Source organism: Trachemys scripta, chromosome 10 (genome assembly GCF_013100865.1).
Source record: "Trachemys scripta elegans isolate TJP31775 chromosome 10, CAS_Tse_1.0, whole genome shotgun sequence".
Classification (NCBI taxonomy): domain Eukaryota; kingdom Metazoa; phylum Chordata; order Testudines; family Emydidae; genus Trachemys; species Trachemys scripta.
The window spans coordinates 59,099,968-59,115,996 of record NC_048307.1 but is presented as its reverse complement, the minus strand read 5'-3'; the positions used below and the strand labels follow the sequence as shown (position 1 = coordinate 59,115,996).

General features: G+C 39.7%; 1 protein-coding gene across 2 annotated transcripts in view; it reads left to right on the top strand.

Annotated features, from left to right (window-relative positions):
• The first annotated feature begins 298 nt into the window (after window positions 1-298).
• LIPC (lipase C, hepatic type) overlaps window positions 299-16,029 on the top strand; it is an 80,150-nt gene continuing 64,419 nt past the window's right edge. Inside the window, exons 1-2 of one of the 2 annotated variants that reach the window (XM_034783397.1) lie at window positions 299-401; window positions 610-739. In XM_034783397.1, coding sequence (XP_034639288.1) covers window positions 658-739 — 82 coding nt within the window. In that variant the 5' untranslated portion in view covers window positions 299-401; window positions 610-657. The remainder of the gene's footprint in view (window positions 402-609; window positions 740-16,029) is intronic. The other variant, XM_034783398.1, reaches the window with a different exon arrangement.

Below are 16,029 nucleotides of genomic sequence, written 5' to 3'. Positions count from 1 at the left end.
AATGTCAGTTAATTGTGCTTTATTAATGAATTTCTCACACAAAATAAAAATCTGTCTGCTTACTTTAAACTAAAAAACATTTTCTTCTTGTACAAGAGCAGTTATCTAATATAACACTGAAGTTAGCAAAACTGTTTATTAAATGAGGCATTTCAGCATATCACATTAATTCCCCACCACGACCACCCTACCGGGTCCCCTCTACACACACAAACCCCAACTTAGATGTCTCTAGGTTTGTGAACTATTTAGATTAGTCTTCTTTTTCTTTAGTCATTTTGCAATATGTTCAGACTGAGCCAACCAACTTTGAGCTAACTACCCACGACCTTCAGCTGCGTTTCAGAACAGAATATTCACCCTCATTGTGATCTGTTCAAAACTGAGCATTGCCGAATAAGGTAGGGATCCAGCTCTAAATTTATTTTCTGCCAAAAGCAACATAAAATGAAAACGTATTTGGATGAAAGTAAATTCAGTTCACATTAGAGTGAGGCACAAAAGGAAAATATTGGAACAGTGAACAGAACACTTAAAGGTTAAAGGTTAACGATTAATGGGTAACCATTTCTTCCAAAGTATTGATAATCTTCTATGTCTCTTTGGCAGCAGAAAATTAGTAGTGAAAGCCTCAGTGTTCGTGTGGAAAGAGAAGAAATGAGAAGTTTTCGATTTCTCTCACTTTTGTTGCTTTTCTTCATCTTTACTCAAGCAAATACACATGGAGGGAAGAAGAAAGGTAATATACTGGCTAATGTAACTATTAATCATGATTTTTGTTTCCAAGTTTGTGCTATAAAGATTGAAATACTGAATCTTTGGGACTCAACATGCTTTTTTGAACATTATGTTCTCTTAATCAAATGCATGGCCATTAAAATGACATTTCTAAGAAAATGTAGCTGTTTTTAAATGAGAGGAAACCATTCTCAAAGAATGTAGCTGCAAGTTAATCTGACCTCTAACATGTTTGTTGACAGTTATGTTAAAAAATGTATTTGTTTGAAAACTCTCTTGAACCAATAGTGGAATCTGCTCTGGGAAAGAATATTTTCTAAAACAGGGGAAAAGGTCTCCAGAAATTTTACAAATTGCTTCATTAATTTATTTATGGGTGTAGTGTCATTGGAGTGAAAGGAGTATATCTTTGAAATCTTGTGCCGGAGGAGTTGTGCGTAGAATCATTAAGTTGTTGCACCCCCATTTTCCATGGTATTGTGCCACTTTATGTCAGAGTATCCCTTTGATTACTGAAATATGACAACCACAAAACTCTAGTACTAAACCTCTCTACTTTGTCAAAGTTAATTTCATATTCAACCTTGTAAACCATACATACTAAGTAGCAGTTTTCCTTCTTATCTAAGGTTATTTCCAATACTTTAAATCTGGAGGGGATAATATAGTATCATCCCTAGACTGAGGTGAGATGTAGAGTTGCACATCTGCAGTAGAAGTATGTCCTTTGTTGGTAGCTGTGTAAGGTTTTATGATGTAACAATTCTATTAACTATTTCCCATCAGAGGATACTATACACATCACTTGCACAGTGATTTCAATTTGGGGGCAAGGGGGTTCTGCACCCCAAGTTTCACTTTGTGTTTCAGGTCTGACACGACCAAAACTTGAAGAAAAACCTCAGTCAAAACTAGTTTCACTCAAAACTATAATCTGTTCCAGATTCACACACAGCTGGGTCCACAGGTACTTGAAAGGCTGACAACTCTTAGCAAAACACTGACAGGCCTACACTGAGTTTCAAATTTTTAATAGAACTCAGATGGAGATTTGTTTGGGGTTTGTAATGTAAGCTTTAGCCATCTCCATTCAAAACCTTGTGTGTTAAAAGTTAAGGTCATTCATCAAAAACATGACAGCAGGTTACTGTACCCCAGTTCCTCCTAAGGTCAGAAGACTCACTTGATGCCAGTGCCTACTCTCCCTCCCTTACCATCTCTGGCACCTTTCATAGCATTCCTTTTTGTAATCTAGGCACAATTATGTCAATGGACTCCACTTGTTTGCTCTTTGCTTCCCTAGCTTAAAACCTACCTAGGCTTCCAAGAAGGACGTTAAGCATGTGTCCCATCAGCGTTAGCAGGCACATCCACCTTAGTGTCTTTTTTAAATGAGATACTGTTGATTTAAGAAACAAGAATAGGTAAAGCTAAGAAATTTTTTTTTTTTTTTTTAAAGAAAATCTGCTGTGTTCTCATCTGCACAGAACATGGCTAGAATGGTCTGCAGAGCTTAGTTACAAAGGTTAAAATCTGGTTGCAGCAGCCTTGCATACCAGAGTCAGATTCTTGTCTCACATCAGTTTTATACCACTATAATTCTTGACCTCAATGGAATTATTTCAAGTAATAACCATTCTACTTCTTAAGGATTAAAAAAAAAAAATCAAAGTGTGTTAAGTAGTCTAAGTTTCAGGTTTGAAATACATAGAATGACACTCCTTTCAACTGGATTTGAATTTGTAGTTAGGTTAGACTTGGCCCCTCACCCTTTCAAAGCAGGGAAATTAAGCACCGGCTAGTTTATTGTGTGAGGGTATTTAGGATGGGAAGACACTAGCAGATGTCATTTACTTCAGTGGGATTTGTGGGTCACTGTTGCCTCAGAACAGTCAAGCTCTTTAATTTAGAACATCTAAATATGGATTTAGGAGTTAAACTAAGTACCCACATTTGAAAATTTTGGTCCAAGAATTGGTCTGACTGGTCTCTGCTTGGATGTTGAAGATCCAGATCCCATTACATTCCTTGTGTCCTTTGCCAAAATTCCCCAGCCCCCCCATTGTTGGAGAACATGCTATACATTTGCTGGCTGCTGCTCTCTACACTATCGGTGGCTGCATTTCATTAGAAATACTGTATAGACAAACAGCAGCAACATCCTTCGGAATTAAGAGTTCTATCTCCTAAAAAGTTACTCCTTCTTTGAGGGTTTCATTGAAGATTTTCAAGATCTGGCTAACCGCAAAAGTGAAACTGCAGACATCAATCTTTCCCATCTAAATCCAAAATATAACTTCAGTCCAATTAATTAAAGACCCTTTTCTTTTGTTCATGGAAATACCCAATACTAGGGTCTAGAACAAAGAACTAGCCATGCATCAAACCAGCTTCAATGTTTTCTTCTAATGCAAATGACTGAACATCTTAATGAGGGGCTTACATTCACCAGAAGAAGAAAACATAATAGGTATTCACTTGACTTGTGCATTACTTTCCTTTTCCTGCTACTATTCACACAGTAGCGATCACTTATATCACACTAAAAAAACTGGAACAAAGTACATTTTCTTGATAATGCAATAGTGCATCTACACAGCACTGCAGAAATGTTGTTAATGGTTTGTGGTTTTCTTCATTCCTTTCAGAGTAGAAGAGGTGATATCATTTTAATGGGAAATGTCAATAGATACATTTATTATTAATTATTTTCTCCAATGCTTGTTGTTGTTTACCACTGGCTTATCTGGCATATTTTGTCATATGAGAGCTATGCTGAATCTACTTGAAGTTTCAAGGTTAATAGTGGGGTTTCATTAACTACATTAATAATGCGGTTTTCAACTTTATATTGCTCAGCAGAGTAGCCTTAGTGTAGTGACCTCTTTTCCTACGTATTAGCTACAGCTAAGAATGGTTTGCTGAAGCTAAGTCAGGCTTCATATGTAGTCAGAGCACGTGGCAGTATTTGGATGGGCCAGCAGCCACTTCCAAGCAGCATGCATAAGATTTCCTAGCAGAATGAGCAATAACTGGCAAGAGAGACAAAAGGGGCCATCTATCTGCACATGCCAAGCCTGGGTGATAAAATTCATTACTTTGGCAATGGGCCAAAATGAATTATGATCCTCTTCAGATAGATGTGGAAAACAAACCTTACACTGTTCTCCTTTAAAAACAATTTACTGAAGAATTTCCCTCTAAAATGGTTTACTCAACAATGCATTTGTGAAAAACAAAGGCAGTTTACACAGTTATGAACTCTTACTTGTTAATTACTCTGATTTCATAAAAGTTGCTCCAGTTCTTACCCGTTCATGTGCTATAACTTCCCTGAAAGTGTTAACTTGTAGAAGACTAATTTCCTTCATAAGCACCTAGCAACAGTCTCATGACCTCACATTATAATCAGCCAATGAAAGTTTATTCTGGTAAAGCAATGCATGTAGGATGACATGCTTCACGGTCTTGGCAGTTGGATGTATTGCAACCTGACAGCACGTGCCCATGCATGCACGCACACACACACACACACACACACACACACACACACACACACACACACAGTTCAAGTTGCTTGTGCAGGTTCAATTACATTCAGTTGAATTAGTATTTTACCAGTAATACAAAATAGATTTTACTTTTCTAATTGGCCTCCAGATTCAGATACAACTACACCAAGTGCAACATACAGTAAATACCAAAAAGGATGTGACAAAGAGGAACCCAATTGAAACTGATTATGAATGGAGACGCTATTCATACATACAGCTCTCTGTAACAAATTAAGCCACCTTGCACCACATATTGCAAATCCAAATTTGGATTTGCACTAGAGCAGTCCTATGACTTACTACTATTCAAGAATTTGATTCTCCCACTCTTACTCCCATGGCATACTACCTTACGCTGCAGCTGAAGTTACTGGGACCACTCACAGAGTAAGGTATTATACAATGGGAGTAATGGTGTCAGAATAAGGCTCCAAGGCAGCAAACTCCTATTTCCAGTCATTGTAGCTTTGGAGTAGACAGACTCGACAAGGCTCTGCTTCCATGGCATGTTATCCCACACGTTCTTTGCTAAGCAAATATATAAAAACAAAGCTGAGATTAGATTGGTCATTTTCATACATCTGTATATTAAATCATTTACCCATAGTTCTCTTATTTCAGGGTCAAATGTTCTGTAGCGTGCCATGAGTGATTTATTCCCTATTTCAAGTGTCACTGCTCTACCATTGGGTAATGAGGGGTCATGAGGCATGTTGGAGGACATCAATTAATGTTTAACTCTGTGTTCATAACTCCTCATTTCCAAAGACCACTCAATTAGGAGCCCAGTCAAATGTAAACTTGTCCTCTTCAATCACTTACAATAAATGCTGGCTATAAAAAACAGTCCAGATGAATTCTGATTTACCAGGATGTCCACGTTAATAAATGTTAGCAATTACTTAAACTTCAGACACTGTTCAGGAACAAATCCTATTTGCCTGGAAACTTAAAAATGTTTCTCTATAGATACACTAATGTTTATATTTTACAGGACACACACCATGGTAAGGTGTGGTATTAGAGGGTCAAGTGGGTATTGTTTTGGTTTGATCTCATCTCTAGTTCGCGATTTTCTGATTTGGGGATTAGAAGCAGCTGGTAGTTTTAATTTTTATGTAACTAAATTTTAACCTAGGGCAATAGCTCTCGAACCCTCAGGGAGTTTCTGTATTCATTACATATCAAATACATAAAATATTGTGTGTTATATCAGCAATATTTCCACTCCAGAGCTTACTTTGTACTGATGAAATATCTTTAAACCATTTAAAAATGGACTGTGTCTAGGATTGTTACTGTTATTTGGGGGAATGCTTGAGAAGTACTGCATTTCACACCACTGATTACAACCTCTGTAGTGATATATTGTTTATTACAGATATGGGGAAATAAATACAAATATGAACTAACTGATGTTTGTAAGACATCTTGAGGGAAGCTTAACCTCCAGCTTATCTCAGATACTTGATTTGTAAACTATGTATCTTTGCTAAATTGTATTATGCAAGAATCAAAGGGCCTTTCCATGTTTATTCAACCAAAGTTCTTAGGAGCGATTTCAGGGCCGGCTCCAGGGTTTTGGCCGCCCCAAGCAGCCAAAACCAAAAATCTGTGGCGGCAATTCGGCGGGAGGTCCTTCACTCCGATCCGGAGTGAGGGACCGTCCGCCGAATTGCCGCCGAATACCTGGACCTGCCGCCCCTCTCCCAAGCGGCCGCCCCAAGCACCTGCTTGAGAAGCTGGTGCCTGGAGTCGGCCCTGGCGATTTAATACCCATTTAAAAATGACTAGTCCTAGACTCCAACCCAAGTGCTCTCCCCTGGAAGTTCACCAGGGGAAGTGGTTACCAAACCTTTTTCAGGCAAGTGAAATATAGCAAAGACTAATCTTGGCTAAATCAGACAGTTCCTATTCAAATGTGTATGTCTAACCTATAACAGAGTTCCATAGCTATGAATCCCAGTTTCACAAGTGCATACAATTAAGAGAGCTGGCTAGCAGTAGCTTATCTGGACCCAGAACAGAGGCTCACCACTGAGAGTTAAATTGTCACAGCCTTTACTCAGCCATGCAGGGGAGTAAGGTCTCCTCTGTTTAAGCGGCTTAGATTGTAACACCAGCTGCAGAGGGGAAGATGGTGCTGCTTCGCTGATGAGGTTTGACTTTGGCTCAACCCACCTCACCCCCCAAATAGATGAAAAGGTGTAGTGGGAGCAGTAAACTGGTCTGTGAAAAGGATAAAGTACCTGCCACCCAAGCACAAGGGAGGAATTGTAACCCAACCAATTCATTCTCTGGTCTGCTCCTGGGGATGGTGCAGCCATGAGGTTGTAGGAAGGTTGTAAAATGGCCATCTAGACCTAAAATAGAGAAGGGAGCTAGATTATCAGTCTCACAAGTCTTAAGCGCCAATATACATACCAGCAACTGGGGAGCAACTGCAGTGGAATACTGCACTGAGAGCCAGCTGGCTCATCACCCAGTAATTTATTGTGCTCCAATTCCATCATGCTTACCTTCTGCTTACTGGGCAATAGAAATTGAAATTTACATCATTATTCAAGCTTGTTCTTTTAACAGAGAACAGTTTTTTTGTAAGGAAAATAATAGATTGGAATTTTCTTAGCAAATGAGATCAAAGTCACAGCTGAGGAATTAACAAGAGGTGCTGCATGGGAAACCCTAGGCGACTGATGAGGTTTTTAAAAAGTATGTAATGTAAGATGTGCACACGTGTGTGGTATTGAACTTTTGTGCTTCCTTTAGTTACTAAGGGTGCAGTTTTGCCATCTTTACTGGTACTGAGTAGTAGTACTTTTTAAATAAAGTAGTCCAACTGAAACTCATAGGACTACTTGTGCAGAAAGGTACTACTCAAAGGCAGAATTTGAGCCCTAGATTTTAGGGTTATCTTTACAAAAATAGTGTTCCAAACAGTCTACAGTTGACCTGTACATGTTGTTCACTTGGGCAAGACAAGGTCAACAAGAAAGAAATGAAACCCCATGTGCACTGTACAATGCTCACAAATAAGGACATTTCAAATTCAGTCAAGGATACGGAGCGTACAGAGTTTACTGAATGAAAGAAGTTTTGCTCTCTGTGAGCTAAATTCTAGCACTTGGCCATAACTCCGCACTGGTGGACTAGTGGATCTACCTTAGGGTGATTGGACAGCAAGTTTGAAAAAAAATCAGGATGTGGCAGAGGGTGGTAATAGGCACCTATATAAGGAAAAGCCCTGAATATCAGAACCGTCCCTACAAAATTGGGACATCTGGTCACCCTAAGCTAAGCGGAGCACAGGGAGGCTTTCAGAATACCTCCTAGTGCACAGAAGCATATAGGTATGATATACCCTTTCAAGAAGGGTGACATAAACCTCTCCTTAAATTTATTGCAACAGGACCATTTCCTGTTGCAATAAGAAACATGACCCCCCACACTATGGAGTCAATGTTGTGAGGAACGGTGTACCTCAACACCCATAGATATGGTAGTACCCTTCACAGAAATAAAAAAAAAAAAAAAAAGCATAACTTGGTTGTAACAACTATAAAGGAGATTCTTAAGTGAAGCCGCTGGACACAGATGCAATGTGGTTGTCTCTATCTTCCAAACTAAGTAGAACCTGTGCTGCTTATTGTCACTATTTCCCCAAATCCCAGCCTGGACTAAGCAGAAATGGAAGGGGCTGATTACTACACTTCATACTTCAATGGTTATGGAGGGCACTCGAATGTGTAGAATTGAGTTCTTGACATCTAACATTTAAAAGTAGCAGAAAGTTAAATTAGTTTCTCCATAGACCCCTCCCTTTGAACTCCTTTATGCATGGGATGGAGGGAACTAAATACAAGTATGGCCAGAGAAGCCAGAAGAAAGGGAATGGAGGTTTTGTGACATGCTTCTCCCTCCTTATGGAACAGCTAGCAGGAATTCCCTGTACCCTGTCTCTGCAGTTTCAGGACTCCATGTGACTTGCTCTTGAATCTTTTTTGCTTGTTATTTTTATGATTCTATACTATATTGCATCTTTCAAGTTCAATTTATATATACAGCAGTCTGTTTGTAAAATAAAATATTTTAAGTAAAATAAGAATGTGCTAGCTCTAGACTTCCATAAAAGAAGTGTCTGTATATTCTCAGAACACCTTCAGCTTCTCATTTAAATGAAATGTTCTCTGAATATCTGTGAGCAGGTGAGTTCTCATGAGCCAACCTCAAATGTTTAAGTTCTGAGCTGCTTTCCGTTTATGAAGGACAAACATTTTAGAGGTTAAACTGGCTAAACTTAACATTCTCATCTGGTTTTCTGTTACCCTGAATATAATAATTCTAGTCCAAAAAAAAAAAAAAAAGGGAAAAAAATGCTGAAACATCAGAGACTGACACCTTATCAGCTCAGAGACTAAAATACCTAAATATGCATAAACGGACACTCCACAGAACATATGCATCAGATTAGCAGTCAGTGCTCTCCAAATCAGGTAATTGTTTCTGATCTCTTCTTAACCATCCTGGACTGAGTCCAGGGCAAGCTAAACAAATGAGTCTCAGGTTTTTAGTAAGTAAGGTTTTCTATGGTGTGTGCTCCATAACCCACTATTAGGGCTTGTCTACACTTACCAGAAGATCGACGCTGCGGCGATCAATTTAGCGGGTCTAGTGAAGACCTGCTAAATCGACCGCCGATTGCTCTCCCTTCGACTTCTGTTCTCCACCTGATCAAGAAGAGTAAGGGGAGTCGATCGGAGAGTGTCTCCTGTCGACATCGCATAGTGTGGACCCCGCGGTAAGTATCTCTAAGCTACATTGATTTGAGTTACGCTATTCATGTAACTCAAATTGCGTAACTTAGATCAAATTTTCTCTTTAGTGTAGGCAAGGCCTGAGTAACTCAATTTAGTCCCTTACTACCTGAATTCATTTTTTTAAATACAATTAAAAAAAAAAATGTTGTACTCAGGAAGTAGCCAAAGGACTCCAAAACTTTCCAGAAAGAAGGTTGTGTCTGGAATATCCTTTTATGCTGGTGTGAAGTACTTATTTTGGCAATAAACTCTCTTAATAAGGATCCATGCCAGCTTCCATTTAAATCAATGGCATGTTATCCATTGAATTAACAGGCGCTGGCTCTGACCCAATAGGAGATTCCAATATCCACAGTAGTTTGTGCGCTGTACTAGAGCATCTAATAGTTAATACTTAGTCCTGCCATGACTGCAGGGGACTAGAATACATGACCTCACGAGGTCCCTTCCAGTCCGATGATTCTATGAAGGGTGCCTGTAAACCAAAATTTTCAAGCTTGCGTGCCTACAGTCTGTCACCTCCATCCATAAGTAGGGCCCTAAAAAAGCTTCAGTTAAAGCACTTAACTGTAAGCAATCAAGTGTAAACATTTTTGTCCTGCTGCTCACAACCCCACCACACTAATACAGCTCAAGGGCAAGTGGAGAGATGCTTTTTGCCAAATTTAGAACCCAATAGAAAAGTCACAGGTTCTATATTTAGAACAGAAGAGTTGACATTCTAGATCCATTTAGCTCTGGAGAAATACGAGGTCTAGTCTGCTTGATTTTTGTTTTATTTTTTCTAGCCACATTCCAGTGGGAGCAGGTGGGTGCTCAGCACTTTAAGTCCATAGTTAAGCATGACTTTCAAGCTTAAGTGTAGGTTCCTGTTTTAGCACTTCTCTAATCACATTTGTATACAAGATTCCATTCTGTAGATATCCTCAAATCTGACAGAAGTAGAAATAAGCCCCAACTTTCAGCCCCAGTAAATTCTGCTATTACTACTTATTCCCTATTAGATAAAAACCTAAAGACTGCAGTGGCCAGATTCTGATCTTAGCTACCCAATAATAAAAACTGGGAATATCTCTATCAACTTCTGTGACTACTTTTTGACTGACTGCTGCACCCGAGCAGAATTTGGCCTTTGTTTCCTTAGTAGTGACTATAGTGATTTTATTTGCAGTTCCTGGCTCCTTTAGAATTTAAAGGGCATCTTTCTCCTCTAATTTCATGGATTGATTTCTAATCATTTCATCAGCGAGGAAAAAAAAAAGCAGAAGGAGACAGTTCTGTCACTCTGCTGATGGCTTGTGAAAAGTTTAAGCGGGGGGGAGATTTCTGTCTGGTGCTAATAATATTTACATTAAGGTGGTTTAGGGCACACTCCCCCTTGAAAAACTAGAGCTAATATGATTATTTTCTCCATAGTCAGCAATCTAGTCTGCCAGTTAAAATAAAAACCTCTACCTCTGAGCTCTCTGGACACTTGCCCAAATAAAAGCCTAGATTTCCCTCAAACCCCTTTGTGCATACTTACGCAAATGAATTCTAAGTATTGAAGAGAAAATGTTTAACTATGAATGAATGATCCAACTCCTATTCCAGTTTTCTTTCCAATATTGCCAGTTTTAACAAGGTGATTTAACTCAGAATATCAGCCTCTGTAAGTAGTACCCTACAGTGAAATATATTTGACAGATCTGTTTGCCCTTCTCTACCGCATCTCTCTCTCTCTCTCTCTCTCTCACTCTCACACACACACACACACACACACACACACACACACACACACACAGAACTATGACAGCATGAGCTTTCCCAAACACATTCAAAGAAACAAAATCTCAGTCCTTCAAGGACCAGAGCAATTTCTTTTAGGCATTTCAGTGCCAAGGCAGGTCAGTGAAGTTATTATTAGCATTAATTAGCATTCCTACAAGCTATTGAATTCTTTACCTGCAGCCAAGAGGCATGCAAGACATGCAAGACTTCTTTCTAAGATTTAATTTACATTCTCATTATTACAAGCAAGATACAAATATCACCAATGCAAACTGACTTTTGGTAAATTAAGATTTGACCCATGTACCCAAAATGGCTATATAAACAGAGATCAGAAAAAAACAAAACTTCAGAGGAAAGAAACTCTCCACAGAGAGTCTGTTTAAGAATTTGTAAAGAAAAATCATTTGGTCCTACTAATTATAGACAGACCAGGTGTTATGTGTGGTATATCAGGTCACAGACAGATAATTCACACACTCTGCTCAATCATGACAATGTACTTTCAGGTCTGTGCTTTATGAGTCTGAATATACATGAAAATTGACTCCTCCTCCAAAAATCTGAACTACAAATATCATGGCTGAATCAGAGATCCAAAAACAAACTTATCAGTTATGAAGTGGTCTAAGAATTGACGAAAGTCCACCAGCACATCATTCTCATGCACTATATGCATATTCTAACAAAGTGCCATGAGACCGGAAGCCTGACAGTAGCTCTCATTATTAAAAGACACTGCCATTTCATTGAGGAGCTGCCAGAGGATTTATTTAGGAGAAAAAATAATATTTAAAATCAGTGATTTTATTGGGATTAAGAGACAATCCACAGGGAAATCTTAAATCCAGAGATACAAATACTATGAAAAATAAAGTACAGCTATTACATGAATTAAGAAACAAGATATTTTATAAAACATGACACCAAAGTACTAGCCTCCAAGAGAGAAATGCATCAACGGGCATTAGCCAACATGCTCATGGATGCAACCCCGTGCTCTGGGTGTCCCTAGCCTCTGACTGCCAGAAGCTGGGAGTGGATGAAAAGGGAGGGATCACTTAAAAATAAAAATAAAAAAAATAAAATTAATGGAGATATCCTATCTCCTAGAACTGGAAGGGATCTTGAAAAGGTCATCAAGTCCAGCTCCCTGCCTTCACAAGCAGGACCAAGTACTGATTTTTGCCCCAGATCCCTAAGTGGCCCCCTCAAGGATTGAACTCACAACCCTGGGTTTAGCAGGCCAATGCTCAAACCACTGAGCTATCCCTCCCCCCCATCATCACTTGATGATTACCTGTTCTGTTCATTCCCTCTGAAGCACCTGGCACTGGCTACTGTTGGAAGACAGGTTACTGGGCTAGGTGGAACATTAGTCTGACTCAGTATGGCTATTCTTATATCCTCCACTTTACCCCTCATATAAATCCCATGAGATTAGAAAGAAAGGGGAAAAACTCTTCAGTCAGCAGACCTGGATTCACTCATATGCACTCTGTGAACTTGCACATCACCACCACCACCCCAATCTTGGGGCAGCGGGCAAGGGGGAGCTGAACATCAGAAAAAATGGTCACAGCACAGCACCACTCACTCAGGTTTAGCCCACTGCCTCCCCATCATGATGGGGGCGGGGTACAGATGGGCCAGTTTTGAGTGAGTGATATTTGTGACCTGGCACACAGGGTCACAGTGCTACTCTGGTCTGGGGTTCCCCAATGTCCATGCAAAGGCCCCAAAATTCTTTGGCTGTGCCATGTTACTCAGCATTCCCAGTGAAACGGATAAGCACAGTGAAGAAGCAGAGGAGGCCAAGAAAATAAAAAAATAAGCACTGCATGTCTTGGTGAGGTAATCTAGGTACAGCAAGAGTGAACGGGAGGTCATCAGATGTAGACAGGCAAGTGAAGTTTAGCCCTTCATTAACCAAAACTAACTAGTCAGCTGAACACAGATGCTTTCTGTGACAGGCTGGGGGCATGCCTGTCAAATTGTGAACTCCATTTTGGTTTGTGAATGCCATTTTGTGATTATAACCTTCATTGTGACCTCCTTGTTGGAGTATGGTACCCAGGTGGTGTTGAAAGCTTGTCTCATCCTGAGAAGGTCAGTCTATTCTTTGTGCTCCTGCTATTGGTGGGATACCTACCATGGGGCTAAACAAAGAGCCATCAGATCTGATGGGCTAGTAGTTGAGACTATCTGCAAGAACAATTAACAAGGAAGGAACTGCAGTTCCTCAGCCTGAGCCACATGGACCAGAAGGGGAGAGGGAGACTTTTAAAAAGATGGCTACTTCTCTGAGGTGGGGGCCAAATTGCATGTTATGGTGGCTGGCAAATAGACCAGGTTAAGGAGAGGAAGTGCTGCTTAGCCTGAGGACAGTGACCAACCCCAGGACCCACAAAAGGGGTGAGATCAGACAAGACAGATTGGATTCAAGGACTGTTTCTTTTCCAAAGATCTGTAACTCTCTAGTACTTTCAAGTGTCTATGGTTAAGAAATTCCTTTGCTAAGTCTGTACGCCTTGCTTTCCTGATAGTTTATCTAGCGAGCAGAGCTCCTCCAGCTAGGTGGACTTTGGGGGAAATGTATTTAAGCAACTGGGGGCACTGGTAGCAGGGTCCCACTGGCCAAGAAGAGTGTCAGACATGGGGGCTGCAGCTATCATATCAATGTTTTTCAGAAGGCCTGTTAAGTGCCACAAAGCAAGCTATCATTCTGATTGGCTGCCAGTAACATCATTATCTTTGTCAGTAACATGCAGTAAATGCACAAGTCTGAGTTTTCCTTGTTCAGATATACCATTTCCTGACACCAAAGAGCATTCTAAGTTGTGCATTGCTGGGGTAGTCACACATCACTAGCCACGGGTGGCAGTAATTGCCTGAATGTACGTTGCATCATGTCTTTTTGCTAAAAATTAATTAATATAATGGGAGTTGTGGACCAGATTCCCCACAGATCAAACTGAAAACAGCCTTTAATGACATGACAGAAACGAATGTCAAATCTGTCATGAACCTTTCCCTGCGTGCAAACATTAAGCAAAAAAACTCCCCCCAGAAACAGGCCTAGCTAATAGCATCGCTAAAGTATAACTCTGCAGCTCACCCCTCACAATCAGCTTTCAGAAGGAAGAGAACTAAATATTCAAACTGATTATGATAACAAACAGTTTGGTCACTGACTGACTAATTCATAAAATTACAAAGCTAAGTAAAGGTTGCCAAGCACTGATATTGTAATAGGTCCGTATCCTGGCTTGAGATGTGCACTTAGTGCCTCCAGCAACCTGAAAAATGGAAGATTAACACAGATCAGAAAGAATAAGACACTCATTCTGGAATTTTCCATTTTGCTCTTAAGCTAGGGATGATTTTTTTTTAAACCACATACAGCCTCCAAATTCATGCAGTCGGAAGATTCATAGACGATCAATGGCTAATATATATTTTCTTTAATTGGGTTTTATTAATTTCAGCATTCCATAGTAAGATTCTCTCTATTTGCATGACAAGGCTTCAGTATTAGTATGGTTGGGCATAGAAATACAGTAGTAACAATGTACTTCATGGTGCTTTGGTCTAATGCTCAGTCTGCTGAGAAAAGCTTTCAGTTGAAAGTAACCTAAAATTATTATATAAATATATATGAGCAAAGCTAATTTGAAATAACATGACATGCTTTGATAAGCACATTTCTTCTCATTCCCAAAACCAAGACTCATGTCTGATATTATGTAACATGACAGTCACTCACCCACCCACAAGTCTCTCATTAAATCAACATGTATATTGATGCTGTGCCTATGACATTTTCCTTTCATGTAATGGACCTAAACCACCTGAATCCAAAAAAAAAAAAAAAAAAAAAAGTACAACTCATGCATTCAATATACTTGATCTTCAACAGCCAGTGATTTATAGGACAGTCCTGTGACACTTCAGATATTCCAAACATGGAAGTGAATAAACTCTCTCAGGATGGCAGCCACACAAATGACTTGAGTCAAGTTGTTAAAAAAGAAAAAAAAATGCTGTGGTTATCATCATTATAGTTCAAACTTGATGAGGGAATCTAGGATGTTGTTCTACCAGTACTAAGCCATGCATTTATTTTACGCAGGCCTAATCACTATTATATCACATACAGACAACACAAACAGGTTCCCTGTTTATGGAGGAATATGTAGCTAAAGTATAAAAATTCTTGTTTCCACTTGTTAAAAAAAAGTTATTTAAGCATAAGACTATGAAATACAAATGTGCAATAATTTAAGTCTGAATTGCTTGAAATTTGGAGAGACATCCACCTGGAAACTTTGTAACTTGGTCTGAACCAGAGAACATATTTGTGTGAACTCCGCAGCTCTTACTTTTTCCTTTTCCTCCCTCATTCGGTTTCTATTGCAGGTGACAATATGTAAGCAACCTTGTGCCTTAAAATCTGTACATTTATACATGTTAAATCAAAGACTGAGTCAAATTTTGCTGTCAGTTACCATTCAAATCCTGCTCCCACACTCAACTCCCTTCCATGACTGAAGAGGCTTGTGAAGCAATGGAACTGGCATCACTGAGCTGTGCAAAAATGGGCACAAGATTTAGGAACTCTTCACAGAGGGCATTCACCTCCTGTGAACTGCAAAGTTGCACCCCATAGGATCTCCTTGTTCCCAAGTACACAAAGGTTTTGGGTTGGAGCAAGAAGATCCACAATTAGTGCACCAGTATTGGCATCTACTGCAGTACAGCTCTGCTACAGCTCTCTGTCCTGTGGTGGCTTATTTTATGGTTCATTTAACATGTGAAGTTGTTTTGGATCAGGTAACAACTAAACATTTCAACTATCATGCCTACTAACCGGTGTGCACCCTGTTCCTCCTACATTCCAACAAGCAGCACTACAAGGTAGGGGAGGGATTATGGTCATACAGGTAACCCATCCGTATTACAAAAAATTCCCTTGGCCGTCAGTCATTAGAAGTTAATAGTGGAGACCAAGAACCTGACCATCTCCAAGGTAGCTCTATCCAAGCCTTGGTGACTCTTGATACTTCAATCATGCCAACCCAGACATATCTATTTGACTCCCACCCAGTCCATTCAATGCTTGTTCTCATGCTCCCAGCAAGAGTGTCTTT